Source organism: Triplophysa dalaica, chromosome 4, assembly GCF_015846415.1.
Source record: "Triplophysa dalaica isolate WHDGS20190420 chromosome 4, ASM1584641v1, whole genome shotgun sequence".
Taxonomy (NCBI): domain Eukaryota; kingdom Metazoa; phylum Chordata; class Actinopteri; order Cypriniformes; family Nemacheilidae; genus Triplophysa; species Triplophysa dalaica.
The window spans coordinates 16051484-16078833 of record NC_079545.1 but is presented as its reverse complement, the minus strand read 5'-3'; the positions used below and the strand labels follow the sequence as shown (position 1 = coordinate 16078833).

Below are 27350 nucleotides of genomic sequence, written 5' to 3'. Positions count from 1 at the left end.
GAGCCGTCGGTCTCCACTGTTACATCACCAGAGGGATCTGTGTATGAGAAACAGAGAACGCGCACGGATCTTCCCACAATCATCACTTCTGCTGTAGATCATTCAGAAGAGATCATTATATGTGCATTTAACGAACTGCCTTTATTTTTCTACCCCACCATAAGAAAGACAAGCATTTATTTTTCATCACATTCATTTTTATTTTTAACTCATCTTTTTTTGATGCACCTGAGGATGGGAGACGGATGGATTTTCTGAAGTTTTGCACATGCTGTCACAGGATGCGAATGGGCAAATAGCGTTGGAGAAACATTGTAGCAGTTATTATAACAAATCGAAATTAAATTGTTACATTATAACGGAGTAAGTGGTCATAATTTCGCGCCAATTTGAACTCCAACATAAAGAACAATTAAAAGCATCAAAGGCGACTAGAAGATTCCTTGTACTGAAGAACACAGTCAGACCCTTTGGAGATTTGTTTTATTCATGCAGTTTTGTTTTGCGTTAACTTGCGCACGAAGCATCGATCAAATTTATTGCATTAATGTAGTTGATCTGTTCCCGGACGGAATCGAGATCGTGTGTGGATTTAAAGAACATTGATATGGACGAGCAAAGGCGTATGATGCAGACGATGGGCGGTGTGACCCTCACCGGACACCCGGTGACATTACCGGTCCTTCACGCTCATGACGGTACGGATGGAGACGGCAGAGGAAAACAGGACATTGGAGACATTCTGCATCAAATCATGACCATCACCGACCAGAGCCTAGACGAGGCTCAAGCAAAGTAAGTTTCTCCAACACCTTGCGTTCCTGTCCATAAACTAGAATTTACTATGGTTATACTATATATAAAGTCTTACACTTAATAAGATGGTCACTTTAGTTAAAACATATTCATAAGGTCTGAACCACTAAACAATTATGCAAGAAAAAAATGCAAGAGTTAAAACTCACAATTATGAAACCTATATTTTGGCCAAGATTTTCCACATAATTTGTATAAAACACATGTCAACCTGATGTTCAAGTTCAACTTTTGGTTTACCAGGATGGAGCTAATAGTTCATGATTGTCTTAATGTGAGTGATTACAAAAATACGATATTAGATCTTGGCTTGGATTACATCCACAGTATGCTCATTTAAAACAGTTAGGTGCTTGAAAGCGACATTGCTGGATAAATAAAGTGCTTGTGTATTTAGAATTTTGACTTTTTGAGACCACTTGCCAGGTGACCGCAACCCCTACTACACAACACTGTGATGGGTGACTGTATTAAAAACGCAACTGTTAAGATTAAGAAATCACATTAAACTATGATACATTTACAACGCTGGTGTTGGTTAAATAACATTAAAGCCTTTTTCTATAAAAAAAACTGTGAGTTAAAGTGGAGATAGAGCAGAGGAAAACCACAGCATCTTTGTTTTAGATCATTGATGTACAGCACTTCAGCACTTATATATTATACTGTATCTTCTCTCTTTTTCTTCTAAAGAAAGCATGGGCTGAACTGTCACAGAATGAAGCCGGCTCTGTTCAACGTGCTCTGTGAAATCAAAGAGAAAACAGGTACGTGATTCTTTATGCCCACACCTGTTTGCTTGGCGCTCTTTAAAGGGACAGTTCACCCAAAAATGATAATTCTGTCATAATTTACTCACACTCAAGTTGTTCTGAACCTGTATAAATGACTTTGTTCTGTTGAACACAAAATGAGACATTTTGAAGAATTTAGGAAAGCAAACAGTTCTGGGGCACCATTGACTCCCATAGTTTTTATTTTCCCTATGGCAGTAAATGGGGGGATGAGATCTGTTTGGTTACTGAAATTCTTCCAACTGTCTTTTTATGTGTTTAGCAGAACAAAGAAAGTTGGTAAATAATGACAACATTTTCATTTTTGGGTGAACTGTCCCTTTAAGGTAAACCAAAGCAATTGCATTTGATTCTGTAGGTTGATTTGCAGACATGGTTAATATTAAGTAAGTAAAGGACTTCAGACTTATCTTAAACACAGCTAATAAGCATAAAGAGTTCACATATTATATCTCTATTTAGACAATAACATTATTTAGGCAAAGATATCGAATTATCTGAATAATTCTAAGTGGTCTTTGACTTTTTTGGTAATGCAGAAGAATTTAACTACATGCTGATGCTTGCTGATGCAAAACACCAAGATTCCAGTGTGTTTTAGGCGGTTGCCAGGGCATTGCTTTTGTGTTGCTGAGATGTTTTGAGCGGCTGGGTTTGTGTTGATGTTCATAGGCAGTCCTGAGTGGTTTATAGGTGTTAACTTAGGGGCACAATTAAAAAAAGATCCCATCCACAAGACAATCTGGTCTCCACATACAGCTGAGGTCTGTTCTTCAGGCTCACCCCAAAAATGAACATTCTTTCATCATTTACTCGCCTCATTCCAAATCTGTATGGCTTGTGCAGAACATAAGAGAAGGTATTCTGAACGTTGATTACCAAACAACATTAAACCTCATTGACTGGAGATAAAACCACCGTGATATTTTTTGATCTAATTTGCATTTATAGGCATTTTGCAATGGCTTGAATTATAGCATACGAATGTAGAGCTTATAAAGCTTTCATAGTGAGGCGTTGAAAAAACGTGCCAAAAATTACCTAAATATAACTTCCCTGCACACGACGCATGGAGTTTAAATGTCAGTCTGTCAATCACAGTCGTGAATGTGCAGACAAAAAGCATTTGCTGCTTCTATTATTCGTCTGCAGCAGCGGAGAGGTCTGTGCAGGTAACTGTGCTGGACTTTGGCGGCGGATCATTACGCCCTCTCAGCCCGGCCAAATTGTGTTCGGCTCGCTCAACCTGTAGGTTGTGGAGGTCTGTCAGAACCAGACAGCTTTCCAGACGGGAGCAGTGGCCCGGAAAATGTACATGAGGATGGATCATTATTGATTTAAAACCAAGACATTATTTTCCCTGGTGATGGACCCCTATGTGTATTAAGGCCATGGTAGATTTCTTAAACTACATTTTTTAATTATATAGACGGTGAAGCCATGAGCATTGAGCTGAAAATAATTAAAATTTTCTTATATAAAAGTATGTTTGTTTCATATAAATGATTTTATTTTAAATTATTTTTTAAATACACAACAGTGTTTATTATGATTCATAGATATGGTTCCTGTCAAGATTAGAAAAATATTTTTTTTTTTTTATTGAAAACAAGAATGGACACGTTCTGACGTTCAAATATAGTAAAACCTGTGGTTACGCTGACAGGACATCTGCATGACCTTGAGAAGAAATTAGACCGTAATGTCCAAAAACTTTATGAAAAGGGTCATGTCACGTACATATATTCAGATTTTCTTCAGAAAGTTTCTGTGCAGGGCTTTTCATTCATGGTATCGCAGGTGTGTTCCATTTAATCCAGATGCAAAAAAGAAATTATGTTCAGTCTGCAGAGAAAACCTACGTCATTTGTGCTGGTATTAAATCTTGAGTCATCCTTATATTTTGAAAATTATAGCTTTTTAGCTGCTTTAGAGAAAATGTAGGTGATTTACAAAAACTGATATGGTTTGTGCACTTTGTCCTTGTATGCCAAACAGGAGATATTTCAGGGCAGAACGTGAGGGGCAAAAATACTGCAGAAATTTTATCAGAATTTTCACAGCCTTAACAAGCCAAGTAACCATGTGCTACCGTGAAAAAACTGATATTTTATTCATAACCATTTTGGGGAAGTTCTGTGAAATAAATTATGAATAAAAACGAGACAGGAAATGAAAACATAAAACTCAATGCCTCTTAAAATGTCACATGAAAACCAACCTGCTTATGTTGTAACTGCTGGTGTGTGTGTGTGTGTGTGTTTACTGAGAGGAAAGTTAAAGCTCATAAAGTCTTATCATCATATGCATTAGTAACACACTGCACTGGATTTTCCCACAGTGCACTTCTTCTTTTTCCTCTCTTTTATATCTCTGTTTAGCAGGTATGGTTTATGACTAAGTCCGTGTGAAACTTTCAGGATGAAATTTACTCAGTTATAGCAGCGGATTTTTGTGGGACTTTGATATGATTCGAAACTATGAGAAGATAAGACACAGCCTCACAGCCAAACAAGTTGTAAAGAATAGCTTTCAAATGCAGACAAAAAAAGGAACAAATTTACAATTTCTACAAATTCTGTAAATGATTCATTTAACCCAATGTGTTATAACTGTACTGTCTTGCAAGCAAACGGTACATATAATCTCATGCACAAAACATACGCTTTCATGCTCTAATACTATACATATACAGTCATGCACAAATATTGCATGTACATATACGCTAATTGACAAATATTGTAATCTCATGCACAATTTTAACTGTACATATTAGTTTATGCAAAAAACTGTAAATAAACTGTCATTCACAAATACTTTACAGTACATATTCTCTCATGCAGAAATACTGTACATATACCCTTATGTACAAATACTGTATATATACTCTTAAGCAAAAAACTGTACATATCCTCTTATGATCACATACTGTACATATATTCTCATGCACAAATACTGTACATAGACTCTCACACACAAATACTGTACGTATACCCTCATGTACAAATACTGTATATATACTCTTATAACCACATACTGTACATATATTCTCATGCACAAATACTGTACATATACTCTTATGCACAAATACTGTATGTGTACTCTCAAGCACAAATAATGGACATATTCTCTCATACACAAATACTGTACGTATGAGTTCATGCACAAATGCTGTACATATACTCTCACACAAAAAACTGTACATGTACTATCATGAATGCATACTGTACATAAACACTCATGCTCAAATACTGCATGCATACTCCTAAGCAAAAAAACTGTACATATTGGTTTATGCAAACATACTGAACATATACTCTCATGCACAAATACTGTACATATACTACTTTCATGCACCAATACTGTATGTATACTCTCTTGAACAAATACTGTACATACGCTCTCTTGCACAAATACTGTAAATACACTCTTATACCAAAACACTGTACATTTTCTCTCATGCACAAATACTGTAAATATACTCTTATACCAAAACACTGTACATTTTCTCTCATGCACAAATACTGTACAGATACTATTCTCATGCAGAAATACTGTACGTATACTCTCATGCACAAATACTGTACATATGCTCTCATGCACAAATACTGTACGTATACTCTTTATGCAAAAACTGTACATATTCGCTATGCACAAATGCTGTACTTATACAATCATGCACAAAAACTGTAAATATAATCTTATGCACAAATACTGTCCTAATGTAGATATACAGTACATATTCTCTCATGCACAAATACTGCACATATACTTTTACGCACAAAAACTGTTTATATACTCTTGTTATGAATGATGTTGTAAAAATACTGTACATATTCACTTAGGCACAAATACTGTACAAATACTCTCATGCACAAAACATATGTTGTCATACACTTATACTGTGTCTCACACACATATACTGTACATATGCTCTCATGCACAAATTCCACTGTTTACAATGAGCATCTGCACTGCAAAGACATACTTTACTTTCAATAAATACCACACTATATTGTCTACATACCATATTTTAAATACTTCCTTAAATGTCTGTTTTTACTATTTAAACTTTTTTAATGTATGCTTTAAATTGTACTACTGGACTGCTCTCACCAGGCATTTCAATGAATGAACTATAACCAACATCTCGTGACACATAATCTTGAAACTACTAATGATGATGAATTCTAACACATGCTGGCACAAAACCCAGGAAAGAAATAAGGATCTTTAATTACATTTAGTCGTAATCAAATTCCAGTTAGCAATCACAGTCTCTCAGTTCTTCACACCCATTGTTTCACCCTTAAACACATAATCGTATCAAGGGACCCCATGACAGTCCTGCAGTGTCATCACAGCGGTGTGTGCAGGAGTGTCACGCTCTCTGGACAGGAGAGAAATCAATAGCACCATCCTCCGTGCTCTCGTCCTCGCCTGCGGTAATTGAAATAGAAAATCACATGAGCGGCGAGCAGATAATTGTTTTATCAATATCCTCCCGCCCGTCCTCCACGGGTCAGCGGCGCATGATCCCCAGCCACGGATATGACGAGGACGAAATGTGAAATTAAACAGCTCGCCATCCGTTTATCAAACCTGACATCTCAGTGTGACCAACTGTCTGCTCAGACTCCTTCACAAACATCTTGCACGGCTGTCATGAGCTCTGGCGTTGGTTATATTCCTGCTGTAATATGTGTCATAATTTTACTCTAAAGTAATAGAGTCGGCTAATCAATAGGCCACAGCTTTAAAGGACAACCGTATTGCATGTTAGATATTGTTAAATATCAACAGAGGCCATTGGGACATGCCCATTTCTTTCTCTTCTGCACAACCCAAAAGAAGATATTTTGAAGAATGTCAGTAACTAAACATCAATAAACCCCATTGAATTTCATTGGATGGACACAATTGCCATTTCTCAAATTATCTTCTTTTGTGTTCCACAGAGTCACAAAATAGTATTTATCTACTTGATGGTGAAAAAATGAAGAGATTTTTTTTATTTCGGGACATCCATTTATCAGGGAACGATGGCTAAATGATGTTAACTGTAGTAAAACCAGGATACTTTTTCATAAGGGTAATATGGTTATTGTAAGTGTGATCGATAAGGACTCGTGTGCATGACTTATATGAGTCTGCGACCATATAAAAATATTTGATTTGGTTAATGAAGAGTGGCCCTACTGTAAATCTTCAGGCTGTTTGTTAAAAGATGCTGATATGTGGTCTGTTGCTTTAATTGCTCCTGTGTACTCTTGACCCTATTGAGTGGTTGTTATATATCACACAGACAGCCGTGATGAATTAATCCACATCACACACAACATATTTCTGTATGATAGATAACACTCAGAATAAATGACTACTCTGAGTTTCTGGACTCAAGCTGAATGGGTGAGAGAGACCAAATGACCATGTGCCTTTTACTTGCATGGGTTTATGAAGTCAGATGTGAAATCTTATGCTGCCATCATGTGCTGTCGGAAATTCCATAATTTCACATTATCAGGATTTAGTCAGATTAAAAGTGTTTAGTAACATTAATGTTATAATAAAAGAAATTATTTCCGGGTTGAAGTGGGAATTATCGAATTTCCGAGAGCATGTGAAGCCAGCATAAAAGGACTCTTTTTACTCTCTTTATACACCTGATTCATTGTTTAATGTTGTAAAAAATGTGTTTTTTGCTTAACAATATGTCACTTTATGGAGGTAGAATTTGTTGGGAATGTCTTCATATTACTTTAATTAGACTGGCATTTCATGTATTGGAATATTGTTGGAATATAAGTGTAAGACCAAAAACAGCACCAAAATAATATTCCATTCCATTCCATTTTCTACCGCTTATCCGAACTACCTCGGGTCACGGGGAGCCTGTGCCTATCTCAGGAGTCATCGGGCATCAAGGCAGGATACACCCTGGATGGAGTACCAAAATAATATAATAATTAAAATAATATTTGTAAATCAATTGTCATACAAAATACATTTTTGATATTTCTTAAAATCATTAAAATAAACACCTTGGTGTGTTTCTTTTGAAAAGTAAAATCAACAATAAACTAAACACTTTTGTCCCTATGTCTCACCTGTTTGGTAGCTGTCAAGGTTTGGTTTGTTCATGTGGTGAGAGTGAACGAAGACTATTTTCAGGCGATGCCAAGAAAAGCAGCAGAGCCAAGCGGTGAAGTGTTGCGTGTCTTGCTCCAGCGGAGCGTGCAGCTTTGATCAGATGTACACAACAGCTTTGGTACACAATAAGACACAGAATACTGTATGTGTGAACTTGAACTCTTCTGGCATTGTGATAATGTATGAATGGCATGTGTTTGACAAAACAACAATGCACTCTTTAATGTGTTTGTGAAAACGGCTTTTGCATATGAAGTAGTGTAAACAACTGATACAGTTGTTGTTTGGAAGTTTTTATACGGAGTATATAAAATGGCACAAGAAAAGAATCCCATATTTGTGTTTGCTAAAATGAACACATTATTGTTATACACTTTTTATGCATTTTGACACCTTGGAAAACAATGATGTGATGAATAAATCACATCAACATATTTTTTTTTGTAGTTAAACGGATTAAATTAGGCAATCTCTAATCTTTTTAATCTAAAGGTATAGCAATTCATCACTAGCCAAAATGCAAAATGCTAAATTGAAATGACTTACACAGCCAATATGAATAAACTTAAAGAGATAGTTCAAGCAAAAATAAAAATTCTGTCATAATTTCTTCACCCACGTATATGATTCTGTCTTTTATAACACAAAAGAAGACATTTTGAGGAATGTCTCAGTGGTCTGGTGTTCATACAATGAAAGTCAACGGGGGAACATTCTTCAAAATATCTTCTTTTGTGTTCTGGGAAGAAAGATAGTCATACAGGTTTGGAATGACATGAGAATAAATAAAGCATGACAGGAGGCTCATTTTGTTGAGAACTATCACTTTTTTTGCAGCATTAAGGAAACAGCAACTTTTTTACAGTGCATAAATTAATACATGATCTAATATGCCATTTTGAGACAGAGTCTATCAGAATGGTTTTTTGTGTTCATGTGCAACACAAGCAGACATTGATTCACAATGGATAAAAATGTAAAAAAATCAAACATTTTGGGTAAAGTGCTTATGTAATATTTTACATTCTAGTTTGGTTTGATTGTAGCATCAGTTAGTATAAAGTAAAAGCTGTAGTAGGTCTTTAAATGCTTTACTCTTGGGGTCTTTGATGGATCACCCCTCTTTCCCCACTAGAGTCTTGGGAAATCATATCAATCGATTGTTTCTGTTCTATAAAGATTGCTGCGCACACACTAAAGAGCAATGGAAATACTCAGCGGCTTTCATTAACAGTTTCCATCAATAAATCTATATAACTGAGCGAGTCAAAGATTGAGGAAGAGTTGACATGCAGTTCACATTGGCTTCCAGACAGACTCGATGAGACTCAATGAAGCGGCATCTGACTTTGACCTTTTCCTCTACTGAATATGTCCTTGAGTTGAGCTGGTTGAGTACGTCTTCGGAAGTTTAAAAAAAATCCATGTTCTTTTGTTGTCAGTTTTACATAAGCGTGTTTGGCATTTAATATCTCCATCTATGTTAGAAAATTGCAGTTTGCAAAAAAATGAAAATTCTGTGATCATTTAGTCACCCTCATGTGGTTGTAAACAACATTTGCCAAGTTATGGTTGAACATTTTAGTGGAACACAAAAGAAGATATTTTGAGAAATGGTTTTGTCTTCATACAATGGAAGTCAACGGAGTTCAGTGTTGCTTGGTTATCAATGTTCTTCAAAATATCTTTTTTTGTGTTCTGCAGAGTAAAGAAAGTCAAACAGGTTTTGCATGGCATTAGGGTGAATCAATTATGAAATCATTTTTAATTTTTCTGTAAACTCTTTAAGCTGAAAAACAAAGATGTAGCTGGTGAATGCCCTTTTTCAAGTCCACAATTTTAGAAGGTGTTACAACTCTCCTCTTGTTTCACGCTCCTGCCTTTTTTTGTGTCCCATGTGAAGTGTTAACACAGTATCAGAGCAGCGCTCCTCATTACTCCTTCATGGATACTGTGTTTCCTAAACAGGATGTTAACACAATGAACGGAAAGCTTTGAACAGCAGTCTGGATCTCGATTAGCATAATTAACACACATTTCACAAAGACTTTGCTTTCGTGAATGAGCTGAACTTACAGCATCACTTTCATCTGATTGCCTGCTGCTCAGATATACATGCAAAAAATCCAGTTTTTCATTTTTGCATTTGACAGATGGTTTTATTTTTCTTCATGCATTTTTTATCTGTAGGCCTATGTGTGTTCTCTGGAATCCAAACCACAACCCATAATGCTCTACCAGTTCAGTTACAGTAACATTAAAATATTTCTAATTCAGAAGATTATTGGACAGTATGAGTTCCATGAATCTACATGTTCCCACATAAGGCGTAAGGTTAAAGTCGGTCTTCTCGATCATATTGTAAATCTACACTATGTACATAAGAACAAGATGTTTATGATTATTATGGATGACGACGGCTGAAGAGAATTTAATGAGACCTCATAAAAGCTATGTGCTTTTTAAACACAAAGTGTCATCTTATCTGTTTTCGTTCGGATTGTTGTGTTCCGTATTTTGAGACAGAAAATCATTGCGATGACAAACCTGTTATTTTTCTCATGTTGGGTTTAAAGCGGGTAAGCGGTATAATATTTTTGCAGAGCCCTGTTGGAAAGATTTCTCTGTGTTGTTTGGCAACACTGAATCTGTTTGGCGTATGTAATGACTCTTCAAAGACAAAGCGACATTCGAGGGGAAATCGATCCGTTGCTATCGACGACCTGCCCCGGCTTCCATCGTGCAGTGGCCATTATTCACCGGGCTGTGTCTAAAAGTCTGCGACTACATTGAAACACCTGAAACATCTGAAACATCTTGCTTCCATTGGAATCCCAACAAACATACTGCCGCACCAATCTAATTTAAAGACCGTAGGAAGCAATGGAATATAATTTTTCAGAAATGTTGCAGTCATGTTTTTTTCATGACATCAGGCTGAAAAATGTAGATCGAGACGAACATACTGAATGTTAAAACATGCTAAACAAAACAAAGCAAACCATACAAACACACACACACACACACACAGAGACAGTCAGTAAACTGTTTCTGGGATGCACAGTAGACGTAGAAAAGGTGTCATTGCTGTACAATTGTAAGGGTGTTGTGGATGCTTGTTACTGTATATGGATAATTACAGGTCCAAATATTATCTTTCGGCTCATATACACTCCATGGCGTAATGCACATTTGATGATCAGAGGTGTATTGTTATTTCAGGCTTGTATATGTTAGAATCTTTTTGTCATATAACAATAAGGACAAATCTTGAATAGGCTAGGTCAGTGGACCTGTTACCATACATATTTTTCTACTTAGAAAGCTGATAGAAAATGAGATGATAACCTTTTAGATTTTAAGTGTTTTGGCGATACTTCTGTAGATTAGTTGGTACAGCATTGAATTAGGAAAAAAAGGTATGGGTTTGATTCCCAATGAACACATAGTGATGTATACCTTGAATGCACCGTTCATCTCTTTGGTTTAAAGCAAATGCATAAATATAAATGTTTTGAAAAATTAAATGTTATAAAAATGTAATTAATATTATTATCTTAAATATAAAATGTTATTAATAAATGGTTTACTTGACTTATTCTGGTACCAATATATGGTTTGTTATATTCTTTATTGCATGTCTCTGTTCCTACTTCGCTTGATGATTTGTATGATTTATGTAAGGGATAATGTACAGGCGGCAGTCGGTTGTTATAGCAGAAATAAGCCCCGACAGTGTGATCACTGCTTGTACATTATCCCGCTAAGTAAACAGCTACTTGCCACATGAAAAAAATGGACATGAAATGTGAATTTGTAATATTTGATTAGTTTTTCGGTTTTAAGGTAAGAAACGACATTCAGATGTCACAAACAGGCAATTTGGTTTAATCATTTGTAAATATAATGTAATATATGTTATTAAAAGAGGTATATTTAATTTGTCAAAAAAACTGTCAAAAATATTTGCTGCATCTGGTTTACCGTGTGTTAATAGATTTGAGAGGTGTTTATCTGGGAATAAGGAACCTGCAAATGGCGTGACTGGTCAATCAGAATCAAGCATTCCAACGAGCCGTGTAATAAGATAGATTTAATTTTGATTGACAGATGCTTTACTCTTCCGTAGGCGAAGATGTTGGTTTTAATGTAAATCTGCAAGCTTCAGAGAGTCTTTGAGAGCTAAACTGCAGCGTGTCGTGTATGAAAGCCACCAGCAGTGGTTTTCTCTTTGATTTGTGAGGAGTTTATGTGAGGATAATGAATGGCGATTAGCTGTTAATTACAGTGATTACAGAAGTCGTGGGAAATTAAACCACAGCTGTACGCTTTCCTCCATCTTCTGCTGCGTGAACAGAGAAGCCATGGACGCCCATGTGCGCGGTTGAAATACCACGACACCATTCACCTTGAAAGAGATCTATGCAGCCTTATGCAAAATGACATCACAAGTGTGCAACACGTTGTTTAGTTTTGTTAACAGGAACATTAAATGTGAAGTGCTTCATTTATCGATATGCAACCGGAAATTAAGGAAAAAAGTAGCAAGATTGGTTTATTGGAATAAGAAAATGTGAATGGTGTTTAAGCACTACTCTTTCCATGCTTTGGTGAGTGGTTGCCTTGGCGTTGCTATGGGATTTAGGTTGTTCTTGTTTCCAAACTGGAGTCCAGAGTTCACATGGGAGATGCAAAATCACATTTTTCACATGTTGAGCCCTGCAAATATATTTATTTCTCTAAATAAAAACAAGATTTTTATTCGGAATTTAGTGAAAATGTTGTCACTAGTTCTCAGAATGAAATTCTCTTTTTAAAAATTAAATTCAGAAAAACTGATAATAAATTTAGTATGGTCTCTTCATTTTTAAAGTTTTTATATATTTACAATATTATAAATATTATATTAGATCACAATATATTACAATATTAGATTTTCACTATTCCGTTATTGTGCACAAAAAAACACAATAATGATATAATTCACAAGAATGATCTATGAAATAAAAAAGAAATAATGTCAAATTTCTGTTCAATTTTGTTAAGTTTTTCTACACCTCTCCTCCTGTCTGTGTGCGATGCTGTTTATTTATACACGTTTTGGATTGTTTCTAAATAATCATCTTTTTTTATTTATTTACACTGTTTAATATGACCTAAATTCTTCTAATTATGAAGCTTAAACCCTGCACACATTTATCCTCATTCTATGGTCATATTAAATCCTTGAATTCACCCAGCATGTGTCTCTTTCTGATATAAGAAGTATTAAAAACATTTTATTTTTATGTGCTAATGAAGAGAAGACTCTGAGAGAGAAGGCCCTCTAATCAAGTCTTTTTACATCAAATATGCATTTGAAGAATTTGTTCTGCTCCATGAGGAGATCCAAAACCACCCTCAGGTCCTTCCAGCTGTACACAGTAACACCCCTTTTAAGAATCTTTTTTTAAAGCTGTCATTGCTCAGCGAGGAAACAGGCTTTGAGCGTTGGCTGCACAAGCAGATTAAATTAGACTTGTAAATGGGGGTTGTGAAGATTTGAAAGCTCCGGATTAGATTTAGTTTAGAGTGAGAACCGCTCACGAGAGTTAGAGAACCTCATCTTCTGTTGTGACTCATTTCAATGGTCTGTTAAAGGAACAGTGTAACATAAAATGAAAATATGGTTGTTAGCTCGCCCTCAGGTCTTTTTAAACTCATTTGAGCTCAAAAGAGGTTGTGTCCCAATTCTCTTTTAAATACAGTGAGATACATGGCTACCAAGTGTCAAACAAAGCTATGTGAAAGGATGTGTGTGTCAATTCAGAATGTTTTTGTGATATGAAACATGGCTTTAAAAATGACACAATACTGAGTTACTGATGACGGAATGTTTTTTTTATGAACAAACACTTTAACATTTTATCTTCAATCTTATGGGCACAACTTTAGTGAGTGGTTAAGGACGATCATAGATCTTTTCATTTAATAAAATTCAATAAAATACCAGTAGTTACCTGGATTCTAGATAGTTGGTTATACAGTGGAAAAAGACCTGGAAAAATAAAGTTATCTACAATCCAGGGGTGCGTTTCCCAAAAGCATCATTAGCCAACTATGGTCGCAAGTTTCGTCATTCCAGCATAGTTCAATGATTTAAGTGTTCCCTGAAACCATCGTTCTAACGATCGATCACAAGCAGCATTGCAAAGTGTCCTAACATCACAGGTCTGTGGTTAGAAGAATAGTTCTTTTACGTTTTAAGTTGCCATTCCTCCACCACCTGTGTGATGTCATCAATTAGGTTCAAACAATTGTACATACTGTGATACAAATGTATGCAATGTAAATCGCTTTGGATAAAATCGTCTGCCAAATGCCTTAATGTACATTTACAGAGTACTACAGTTTTGAAAAACAGTAGTAACTACGTCATTAACTTTCCCAACAATGTTTCGTATTATGGTGGTTAAATTGTGAGTTGTCGTTGTTCGGGAAACGCAACCCTGGTTTAATTCAATCCATAGCAAATTTAATTTAAGCTTTTGATTAATTCTATAAAATTGACCTCAGGATTAGTTGAGCTTCTATGAAGTGTATATCATCTTATGATCTTCTTACAGTAAATGCAGTTTTTTTATTCCTAAACAGATTCATGTCAATATGAGAAATGGGTGTTTCAATATTTGTTCCTGTGAGTTGTCAGGTGGAGTGTGTTTTCTCGTGAGATCGGTCGGTTCAGTGTACAGCTGCTTCAGTCTGTGTTTGCTCACCTTACAACACCCACAATCATCCTGCGCTCTGTCATCAACATCTAGTTTCTCAGGCAAACACGAATGAGAACAGTATCAACAGAAAAAAGATTGTGCTGTAGTGTGTAATGCATTCTAAGCATAAGACCGGTACATTTTTTTATATTCTGTCTTATTTGGAAATCCTCATTTTCAAATTTGGAAAATTCTTGGAAATCTACTAGCAGCAGCGTCATCGTATTGTTTTCTGCTGTAATGGTTTAAATAGGGGAAGCATTTAAAAACGTTGGGTCTGAATATTTGGACATTTAAATATAACATCAGCTTATCAAGCCAACATGATAAACTAGACTCTTGAAAACAAAGGTGCAAACCTTGTGAATCTTTACAGATTCTTTAAAGCACACATCACCTCCTGACCACAGATTTATTGAACGCTGACGCCTCGTTCAGACCGCCAGCGACTAGCAGCGGCAGATCAACGCGGTCTCATTCATTTCAATGGAGAGCTCATAGCAAGAGACAAGCGACACACATCAACAAAGTCTCTGTCTGAACGAGGTTTGATGTTTTCTCACTTTTAAATACCTCTCAAAAAGTAAAAGCATGCTTCATGTGACTCACCATCCATTAATGGAACAACAGATGTTTGGAAAACTCTATAGCATTAGCCCTCACTTTGTGATATAAATTTACACATCTGCACATGCTGTATTTGTATCAGTTGTGTTCTTGCTCATTCACCGCTGAACAATTCCACGTCTTAAGAAACTCTGAGAGGTGCATTTCATGTGATGCGCCCCCGTGCTGAATTAGCATTTTCATGCCTGCGGTCTGAATACAGAACGTTTCTACATTTGCCATTTTATTGGGATTACAAATAAACGTGAGGGGAAAAAAACAATGAAATTGAAATGAAGAACAAATGTTGATAAGATGCAAAGACATTGTGCAAATTTTGATTCATGGTTTCTCCTGTGTTCCATTCTAACATCTCGCTTTTGTTTGCCTTTGTCTGTAGTGCTTTAAATGTCATCTTGCATCGACCTCATGAATAGACTCTCTCTCTCTCTCTCTCTCTCTCTCTGTGTGTGTCTGGAGGGCAGTGTGTGGCTGTTGTATCTTATTTCAGTCATTGTGTGCAGCTCTGCAGCATGAGATACCTCACAATGGCACTTCACTGTGTTTACTCAGAAGAGCTCATAAGAAAGAAAGAAAAAATATCTTTCATAACGCAAATATTTCTTCTAGACATCAATGAGATTATATCAAGAGCAAACGGAAGCTCATGCCTCACAGAAATTTAGATTTCTGAGATAAAAAGAGGCAAAAATCTCAAAAATGTGTCAAACAGAGCTCAGATTATTCAAGTCTGCAATCAAATGTCAATATTGATGAAGATCTCGGTATGAACTCAAACATTTCTCATCAAATGTGCCCAAATCCAGATTATTTTACCTCGACAATCTAAATTCATTTAACACCTCCATACTTTTTGTATGTTTCAAAAATTCAGTATAAATTACCATCCACATCGACCTGAGTGTCAACTGAATGTAATCATGGAATTAAAGGAGTTTTTGTTTGGTTTTAGCTCTGCTGGTGTCTCAGCTTTACGCCTCATAGAGTTCGTATTTCTCCCACCTCAGTGAAGAGACTCACCGCTGTCAATCATCTTCTGGAGACGAGGCTGGTGGGTGCGCTAATAAACAGTGTGTCATAACCAAACCTGACCTGTGCATTAATGCCCCAGCATGTGTGTGTGTTCAATTCAACACGCTTGTCACTTCTCAGTTTAGAAGATGTGTGGTAGTAGAAGAAAGAACTCCAAGTCTGACATCTTCTGTGGGTGGTCCAGGTGTGAGTGAAGTTGCTATTGCACTCCTGCTGGTATTTCACACCTATTGTACACTCACATTGGAGTTTTCATGAATTTAAAGTTAGGACACACAATGCTCATCCATGTATCAGACACTCGTTAAGAAATACACCGCACACATTTTTTTTGTCCTGTTGTCCAGTTCACATGTGGTATATAAACACGTTCAAATCAACACATTTACATTAGATTTGAAAATTAGTTTTCTCACCCTATTGACAAATATATTTATATAAATATATATATATGTGTGTGTGTGTGTGTGTATTTATAAAGCATATATTCACTTAAAGGTACAGTTTGTAGAAATCGCCGCTAGAGGCCGCACGATCAAAACAACAACAATCGCGTAGCTTGATGACGCTGTGTAGAAGCGTGGAATGATGGGATATGTTGTCTTCAACTTCACTGCTGATGGTACCACTGATACATCAATTAGACGGGAACAAGAAATCATGCTAGCGTAAGAGGTAAAGTGATAAAGTTTTAGAAATGTTGCGTTTGATGAAATCGTTCTATTTCATTATAATGAATTAGACCCGAGTAATGTAAGGTTTAAAACTAAATTGTTAGTCATATATGTTACAGTAATTGTCCAATACGATGGTGTGATAACACTGTGCAGTTTTAAGTGTTCAAATCAATCGTAGTAAAAGTTATGGTAAAAAAATGGCAATTTTCTCAGGATTTAAAAGCAATTGGAAACATTTGAGATATTGTAAGAACTCAGGTGAAAAAATATATAACATCGGCCTAGTGGTTTTTGGGATATTTTACTGCAAAAGTCTTACAAACTCTACCTTTAATTTTCGGAATTTATTTTTAGAAAACAAGATTTATTATCATAAGTGAATCTTGTTTTAAAAAATTTTTTTTTGAAAATAGGACAAACATTCTTCCAAGGATTAAAAATCTGTCATTGCTTACCCCGAAGTCCGCCTGTGTTAGCAGCGTTAGTGATGTGGGGACCTCTTCGAACAAAAACCAACCCGCCAAGTGGTCACAGCCGATCGCACCCCGATTCGCTCTTCTGAACGTTCCCCAACCGGCGGTGGCATACCGTCTTGATCCTCAGGCACGCCCATACCATATCAGCTAGTTCCGCTCCTCAAGCTTTGTCAATGGTCGGTCCCCCTCTCAGTGCACGTCAATTTATAAGCTTTGGCTTTTAGCAATAAACAGTAACAATGGCGTCAACCTCACTTCATCAGTTAAAAACATGCAGATCGATCAAAGTGTAACAGAGGTCTCGTAGTGCATAGGCAAACGTCAGTCTTTGTTAGAGATCGTATTTGTTTTCTACTATGGCGAGGGAAATGACATCGGACCAAATGACATCAGACCGTTTATATTATCACTAATAACAGAACCGTTAGTTTTGCCTTTTTATATTGGACCCGAGTTGGATAATAAAACAAGCAGATTGACTAGGAGACATTTGCAATCAGGACTTCAGATGACGTTTCATAAAAGTGTTTTAGACAGAGGTATGCGCACACACACACAATATCCGTGTACAACACAGAACAGCTTCTGTTAAAGACAATATCTCGCTTGGCATTTAAGTTTAAGCTATATCCTATTGCAGGTATTATTGATGCTAACATAAATTTATGCTAATATAACACACTAACTAAAGTAAAAAAATGCGGTCAAATGTATTTCTATACTTCTTTTCAAAATGTTGCATTGTTGATAGCAACCTTACACGTGTCTTCATCGGACACGAAGCAGTGCAACACGATAAAAGACAATAGAACGCATTAGAACGCATTATAATTTTACATTTTGTCCACACTGATTGCGATGCAACACTACACGACAAACCCATTAAGAACAAGCCGTTGTCATGTAGACACGGTGTTAAAATTTAGCAGCAGAGGCATGAAATGATATTAAAAACAGGAAAACAATAAAAAACTTGGTATGAAGTTTTGTGTCAACCTGTACATTTATGTTAGGTTAAGAAGCACCTGAATATAATCGAGGGCAAAGATTACATTTTTTAATTATTGCTTCATGTATTTTTCTAATTCCTCTCTCCTCTCGCAGGTCTCAGTATCCGCGGCGGCCAGGACGACGACCTCTCCGACCCACAGCTCATGCGTCTGGATAACATGCTGCTGGCGGAGGGCGTGTCCGGACCGGAGAAAGGGGGCGGGGCAGCAGCTGTCGCTGCAGCGACAGCGGCAGTGGGGATCGGAGGTGATAACTCCATCGAGCACTCAGACTACAGAGCCAAACTCAGTCAGATCAGACAGATCTACCACACTGAGCTGGAGAAATATGAGCAGGTGTGAACCCCATGACTTGATTTATATATGTGACATGGTTGAAATCAGAATCCAGCATGTGCAGAGACATTTTGAGAAATGTTTCGAGAAATAGTCAATGGTGTTCAATGTTGTTTGGTGACCATCGTAACAGTGTTTCTGCGGAAGAAAGAAAGCCATACAAGTCTGTAATAACATATAATGATGACAGAATGTACATTTCATTGGTCCGCAGGCCTGCAACGAGTTCACCACCCACGTGATGAATTTGTTGAGGGAGCAGTCTCGCACACGGCCCATCTCGCCCAAAGAGATCGAGCGCATGGTGAACATCATTCATCACAAGTTCAGCACCATCCAAATGCAACTGAAGCAGAGCACCTGCGAGGCCGTCATGATACTCAGATCCCGCTTCCTTGACGCCAGGTGTGTGGTGACCTAAAAGATGATTTCTAAAATACAGCCACCAATACGACAGAAGTATCATAGATGGATCTTTCGGTTTTAGGTTTGAAACTCATTAGGACGAGTAAGTCAAGTTTTTAATTCTTTAATTGTTGTTCTTTATTCTTTGCATTTATGGTATTCAGGAGGAAACGTCGTAACTTCAGCAAGCAGGCAACAGAGGTTCTGAACGAGTATTTTTACTCTCACCTCAGTAACCCGTACCCCAGCGAGGAAGCCAAAGAAGAGCTGGCCAAGAAGTGTGCAATCACAGTCTCACAGGTGAGTCCACAAATGTCTGATTTCATTCTGAATCTAAACACTTGAACTAACACATTTATCAGATTATAAAGTCTGTGACACTGTGAAGGTGCAGAGAAACATCATTGAGTCAAAGCTGTTAAGAAGTAAAAAACAACCAGTGTTTGAGGTTTCAGTGTCATTCACTTTCTCCATTGACATTTCAAAGAGAAATATTTCAACAAAGCATGACAAATGTACATGAAATAGTAAGTACTTCCAAATTAGGAGAAATTCGGATCACAGTTCTGTTCCATGACCTTTGTGCTTCTAACCCACTGAGCTACAGGAACAGCGCCATTCTCAACCATCTGAGCGCACATTAGATCCTTCTTGAAAGGTTTATACATTTTACCTTAAAAATCGATCGAGTTTGTGAATGGTATTTGTACTTTTAGAAGCCCGCCGTTGCGCACTATTGAGATGAAAGAAATGAAGATGAATGTATTTCTCATTTCCAGCCTGTGTTATGGGAGCAGGTGTTGTTGTCACAGTCGTTACTGTAAAAAAAAGCCGCTTCTTTTTTTGCCCATAGGGGAAGGCAAGCACCATCACTGTGTCACAGGTATGTCACTAAACATTTGTCTGTCTGCACTGTCGTCTGTCCGTGTTGACTGCCGTTGCAAAATAACATTGAATGCATCATAAAATAATTTCTCTCGCAGCTGGATTATTATTCTGTGTGTGAATGGAGATAGTCGTGTTTCATGTAACTACACACACATTTACTCTACACTGAGGACATTTACACACTGTTATGAATTATTTCTTCTGGCTGTCTTTTAATGGATCTCGAGATTATGACACCGGCAAGGCATTTTTATTGCACCTCTTGAACGATTCGACCCTCCCATTGGCAGTTTAAGCCTGTTTCAACACATTTTATGAAGGAGCTATCGCTCGAGGTGGCTGTAGTTTTAATATATCTGAGTTTATAGAAGAGTTAATGTTCTGTTGCTGAAGGTTGGTCTATTTGCAATGTCGTAAAATTGTATAAAAAATAACAGAGGCTATAAAAAACACATACAGGAAAGTAAAGTGTATTGTGATGTTATGTAAGTTGTAAAAATTATGTTTTTATGTACTCCATGAATACTGCACAGATGAATCTAACAGAAACATGTTAATCGGGTATACGTATATCACATAATGAAGTTGGTGACAAGAAGGTCCTGAAAACAGGTTTATTTTCATTTAGACTTGTTGTATATTTATAAAATTTGACATCGTTTAATAAGCAAATGTCTTGTTCCCTAATGTTCTGTATATTTCCGTTAAGTAAAAACATTTTTTTTCATGTTATGTAAAAATATTATTGAGAATGAATATATTAAACATGACTTCTTATGTGAAATTTACTGGATAATCCTCTCTCTCTCTCTGTCTCTCTCTCTCAGGTGTCTAACTGGTTTGGTAACAAACGAATTCGCTATAAGAAGAATATCAGTAAATTCCAGGAGGAGGCGAATCTCTATGCAGCTAAAACCGCAGTGACGGCCGCACACGCTGTAGCTGCAGCTGTACAGAACAGTCAGGCCAACTCGCCCACGACGCCCAGTTCGGGTACACAACACCATCTGCATCTGAATTAAACACTTTAAGTCTTGAGTTTAAATCTGAAAAGCCAATTCTCTCCTGTAATGACTAAATGACGTATGTTAGAAGGCTTGGGAGGAGCATCAGTTAACCCCTTCCCTTCAACTCTCAGTCTTTTGCCAATTCCATTTCAAAATGCAACGGCTGTTTTTTTACATCCAATCATCCAATAGACGAAAGCCACGGCCACTATTTTTCTCATTCGAAATTTCATTTTACTCGGAAATGCGTGAAAATATGGAAGTAAAGTGTTCGCAACATCCGGTTCAGTGTATCGCTGCGTCCGAAATCGCATACTGTGACAGTACGTACTGAATTTACATAAGTATCTACCTATCGGCCGTTAAAAAAGTACATTCTATATAGCATGAGTGGGTGTAGTATGAATACATTTTGGACATACTGCGTCCGCCACATGCTCTTTGACCTATGACTTTTTAACCACAAGCTATACGTGAGCGTTTGTAAAAACATCATTTAGTCACAAGAAATACATTTTTGGGCAATTACATTGTAAACAGACGTCTGCCTTAAAGTTTTCCGCTATATTTACTTTTGAAATTTGACTGTTGCTTTGCTTCCGTGGCACCATAGGATAGAAAAGTGTCCATCCGATCCACACTCACGAATCTCGGCGGTGTAACACTTCAGCCTGTGTTCCCCATGTGTTTTTCCTTGTTCATTGTTTACACCTGTCCCTCGTCATTGTTAATTAGTCCCACACCTGATTCTGTTTTCCCCGTGTATTTAAGCCCTGTGTGTTCCTTAGTTCTTTGTCGAGTATTGTATTGTAAACCCAGTTTTGTCTCCCATGAGCGCCTGCTCCAGTGTATGTCTTGGACTCCTGTTACCATTAAAACCCCTTGGATTCTGTTGCGTCTCCGTTCGTCTTCATCCGTCTTCCCGTGTTACAGGCGGAAGTAGTAGACCATCCGGGTATTTCTCTTTTTTTGCATACTGAGGTTTCGGACACACTTTTCATGACTCATACTCATTTTCGGCAAGTATATAGTATCGAAGTAGGCGCTTTCGGACTCGGCATATGACTCTTTTCGTGTACCATTACAATATAATCTCATAAAGCGTCAACTTTACTCTACTTTATTCTTTAAAAATGATGTCTTTATTGTCAGAATTGCTGTAGTATTAGATTGCTCCCTCAATAGGCAGCTCACTGGGGTTTGGAACAGAACCAAACATTTACCTTGTGATACTTCAAGTCTCCACTGTAGAATTATCAAAAGTGAAAGAGATGAAGGTCTTGTCCTGTGCCACAGATGAAATTTCTTACATTTTTTCCTACAGGATTTCAAATGAAAGATGAAGACTTTCAACTGGATGCAACAGAAGACAAAAACAATCTGTTAAGCAGCATGTTCACCGGTACGGATGCTTACAGACCAAATGCTTCAGCTTTGTGTGGTCATACACATACACATTAATTATACATTTTGAAATGAATTTCACTACATTAGATAACAAAATAATATGTTATAGCTTTTCTCAAAATAATCTAATTTTTTTTGCTTGGATATTATTTAGATCGACTGAATAAAATTTTATTGTATGTTGCTGTATGTGAGGTCATTTCGCCTCGAGTTCTCTCAGGTGTCATATCAAAGTAAACACAGGTGTAGTTTATCACATTAACTATAGACATGATCCACTATCATTCAAAATAATTATTCTCTTCTTTATGAGGGTAATATCTATTGTTTTAACATAAAAAAAATGCTGTTATCATATTTGAATGTAATGTTTTTCTTGAAAAGTGTGCTTTGTGTTAGGAATCTTTAAGGCTGCAATGAATGGTTAAAATTTAAATTTGTTATTGACCAACTACAATTAGAGCAATGTTCAAAATATTAATATGATAATCATGATGTATAATTTGGCCGGTCGAGTAGAATTTCACAGTACATTCTGACGTAATTTGACAAACTTTAGAATTTTACTTCTGTGTTATTTAGTATATGGATGCGTCCAAATACCCCCACTTGCGGTCTTGGCCACTTGAGAGTGCGGGCTTGCGACAGGAAGGCAGAGCGCAAGTGTGTCCAATGTCTTAAAAAATGTCAAACGGTAGTGCGCTTAACGCACACTAAATCCACACAATCTTGAATACCGCTTCGGAGCGGTATTAAAGCTAAGCGTATCCTACCATGCATCCTGTTCTGGATATGAATCATGAGACTTTTTGCTCGGGTCTCGCGAGATGTTGCGGAAAGCTTTCCAGTGTACGCTATACTACTACTTTTTAAGGTTATATCTTTATTTAATCTACGTTTGTCTAACGTGTGTTTTGTTTTTGTTTTTTGGGTACAGCTGCAAATAAAGCGCTATAAAAATGAATCTGACTTCACTTCACTATACAGTATAATTAGATATTACATATAATTTCGTAGTAAAATGTAGTGTTACATAATTTATTGGTGAAATCTCCAGAGTTATGTTTTTTGTAAAACTGCTTTTTATCTCATAATTAGAAACATCAGGTTAATTAACGTTATATGTTTGCACTTGATAGGGCTGTCCCATCGGGTTAGATATACTACATTCTCACTTGGGAGCTTCATGCCAACTAGAACACTAGGCTATTTGCATACTTCATTTAAACCCCGCATCCAGAAACAAAGGGGTGTTGGATTGTTCGAAAACACTAAATTGTTTCTCAACGTTTTTGAGCTTCATTCTACCCTACCCCAAAACGCCGAACGAAAGCGCAATTTGCCTGGACTATGGCGAGCCCTTTAAGCCCGTATTGCAGTGCAGACGTGTTTAGTGTGAAACGAAGCTTGGTAGAATGATACGACCAGAGCCTTAGCAATGGACACCCACTTATTTATTTGAGTATGTAACGTCTTATGAGGCTTTACCGGCTATTCACCGGATGCGGAACAATGAGGTATTCGGTTATTTAAAGGGACCACGCACTATGATTATTCAGTCAGTTTGACGCTGCAGTATTTTCCAATCATGATTGTTGACACCGCAAATATGCAAATAAGAATGTTAACCAAATTATAAACTGTGTAAAACGTGAAACAGATAACCCAGGATCCTGTTTACCTGGGGTTAAGAATAACCCGGGGTTAACGATTTGAAGTGTGAAAAGCCCTTCTGTAACACTGACAGTTTCTTCATCTGTGCAGGTTCCTCAGGTGCATACAGTTTGACAGGTTCGGGAGACATGTTCATGAATCTGCCCGGTCTGAACGGGAGCTCGTACCAGTCTACACAGGTGCCCAGTACAGGACACACACAGGTAACGTGCGCACACATACACACACACACACACAAAGTGTGACATCCACTATTTAATGCAATCGAATGAAAAATAACCCTACAAAACTTCCCTGAATTTATGGGGTTTTTTTGCGTCACATGACAAACATTAGATGGATTATGTGTGTCGTTTAGCATCACCTTTATTATGTCTTTTATCCATCTTATTTGTCTGCAGGGAGAATCCACACATCACAGTATCAGTCAGTCGTTGGGTTACAGCGATGGTCTTCGGGGAAACCCGCTTTACAGCCCTCACGCTTTAAACGTAGGTTTGACAGAGCAACAATCTGTTTTGTAAACATTCAAACCTGAAATTTCCTTTTTACATTTAACAACTCCAAAATGGATGTGCAGTGCAACGGGTTGACACCACACACAGTGATGTTTAAAGGGGACGGATAATCTCTTCCCAGCAGGTCTTCCGGAGTCATTTAAAGAAACGTCATCCCCATCAAACCTCCGTCTGTGTGCTCACGCAAAGACGTCAAGGATTAAGTCTTGGAAATTCGATAGAAGATGTAGAAAAAGCAAAAATTAATGTATGGATTCATATTAATATTCTCATCCATGCACGGGCCGATTGCCGGGTTCGAAAGCAAATTCCATTTTCATTTTACAAAACGCATCTAATAACCAAATGCAATGATGTAGACGGAATATATTTGCCTTCATAGCGAATCACACGCTCTCTCTATCTCTGAGCGGATACGTAGTCCATTTTCTTATCACTATAATAAACGTGGGAGTGGAATTTCCTGCGGCTTTGTCGAGTCTTCCTAGATACGTCGATCTGGATCGCTGCACTAAAGATGTATTTATCTGTTGAGGCCACAGAGAGGAAAAAATACTCTCTGATACTGTAATAAGTTTGCCAGGGGAGAAGAATCAAATACAATGGAGAATTTAAGGGGTTTCATTGTCATTTCGGGGTGTGTTTGTTTAGGAGAGACACTTTTAAGCACCCAAATCAGTTACGTATGGTATTTACATATGGTAACGTACTATGTGCATCATTAGATACAATGCTGGTTATCAATATGAATCTGTGCTCAATACTCACTCAATGTGACCTAAACTCTCTCTCTTTCCAGGGTAACGGAGTCTGGCATGATGCTGTGACTCCATCTTCTGTAACATCTCCTAAAGAGGGAGCGAACAGTGTTCATTCAGATACATCTAACTGAAGTCACTTGCCCTACATCAACAGCACCCTATTAAATCTTTAAACAGACAAGTGAGCTTTTGCCATACAGACTGAAAACCCCTGCCATGGATAACAGTCAGAAACAAGAGCTTTGAAAGTTCTTTAGTACTGGACGTTTGACAAGAAGAGCAGCATACTAGAACAGCCGTCACAAAACCGATGGACACGGACATGTCTAACACGTACGCTTGTGGAAACAAGACGTTTCGTGTTTATCTCTAACAGATCAACAGGGAAAACAGATTTTTTTATATTTGTAATAATTTAACTTGAATATTGATGCTATTCATAATAAATGTCATCTTTGTAAATACACACTCATGACATTCAGTTATATTAAGAATCTGTGAACAAAACAAATCCTTCATGATTTAATGATTTAAAGGTCTGACAGTACATAGATGTAAATTACAGATATCTTACATCAATCAATACAGCAACATCTGGCTTGCAGAATTGAAAATATACAGAAATAACTCACCAGTTGTTGCCGCGTTTTCAAATAATTCTATAATAGCCGCAGTGATTTGTTGGATTCAGCACTTTTTTGAATTGCAAATGGAAATTTACATTGGAAGAAGCGGAGACCACTACAAAAACAACTGCTAACATTGAAAGAACTTATAGACCAATATGTAAAAATTTTAATAGTTGCTGAAACACGTTTTCCTCTGAATGGTTTATTCCATCATTTTATTAAATCACCTTTACTGAGCATTACAGAAGAGAGAATGTTAGGGTCAATTATTGTTTAATTATTTCATACAAGCTACTCAACATAATCACAAGGGGCCTCGTTTATAAAGCGTGCGAACCCACGGATTTGATCATAGAATGTGCATACGCAAAAATCCACAGGACCATATATATAAAACGGTCTTCGATGTGGGAAAGTGCTTTGCGCAACTACAGGGTCTAAGCAGACTTACGCACCTTTCCTTGTCCGAGTGCTGCAGGTTTTTGGAAATATAGGCTATTCTTGCAGCTCGTAAAAGATTTGGATGGTGAAAGGTGCTCTTTCATGTACCAATGACATTCATTGGACATTGCTTATAAGGCGGATATCTGAAACTGTTCGGCAGTGCGGCATTTCAAGATCATTTGTGATTTAAAGATTTCACATCCGAAGAAGAGGCGTACACACGTTTTCTATGTGTATATGTTCATTACGCGTGTGCACTTTGAAAATGATCGTAAAATCAAGTTTAGGGCGGTTTCTAGGCAACATTTTATAAACTAGGCCCATGATCACCAAACACACATACTGTATCTCTAAAACAAATTAAAACGGAATGTTGTTCTTTTCAAAATCTTTGTCATTTACAATTAAGTTGTATTACTTCTTAATTTATTCTTAATTCTATTTTTAATCCTTAATTTATTCATCAGTTGTTTTGGGTTGCAATGTGCCATTATTAAAGGTTGTAATAACTCAAAGTTGTTCTAATGTTTTAACATAATTTTGTTTATTAATATATTTTTTAACGTTGGTATACTGAGGACCCAAAGCAGCTCTCTATGTAGAATAAGTCACGTAATATTAATTTTTGACAAAGGGCATTCTTTGTGTCCTTCGTTTCTGTGTTTTCAATAAATATTTGAAATGACAATTCTTCAGCCCTGTTTTATTGTTTATCTTAAACGGGAATCAAATAAATATCCATTTTTGCTCATTATTATGTTTTTAGAATTTAGTGTTGCTGTTAATGTGGATGTGTTTGCACACACTTTGACATCCTCTTTGTGGAAATGTTATAAAAGGCAGTGTCGCAATATTCATATTTCATTTCTGGTGTCTCAGTGTGCTGTATGTCTGCACCGGGCATTTATCTCTTCCATCTGTGAGCAATTACTTTCATTCTCCATCACATC

General features: G+C 37.0%; 1 protein-coding gene across 2 annotated transcripts; it reads left to right on the top strand.

The window, feature by feature from the left end:
- Window positions 1-102: 102 nt before the first annotated feature.
- On the top strand, window positions 103-26904 carry pbx3a (pre-B-cell leukemia homeobox 3a). 2 transcript variants are annotated; one of them, XM_056745933.1, is made up of 11 exons: window positions 103-795; window positions 1510-1583; window positions 18426-18667; window positions 18882-19072; window positions 19237-19372; window positions 19926-19955; window positions 20788-20953; window positions 22292-22369; window positions 24139-24251; window positions 24450-24539; window positions 25366-26904. In XM_056745933.1, the coding sequence occupies exons 1-11, from the start codon at window positions 608-610 to the stop codon at window positions 25456-25458; spliced, it is 1401 nt and encodes a 466-aa protein (XP_056601911.1). In that variant the 5' UTR covers window positions 103-607; the 3' UTR covers window positions 25459-26904. The 2 variants fall into 2 exon arrangements, with proteins under 2 accessions (XP_056601911.1, XP_056601912.1); XM_056745934.1 differs by lacking the exon at window positions 19926-19955.
- Window positions 26905-27350: the final 446 nt, after the last annotated feature.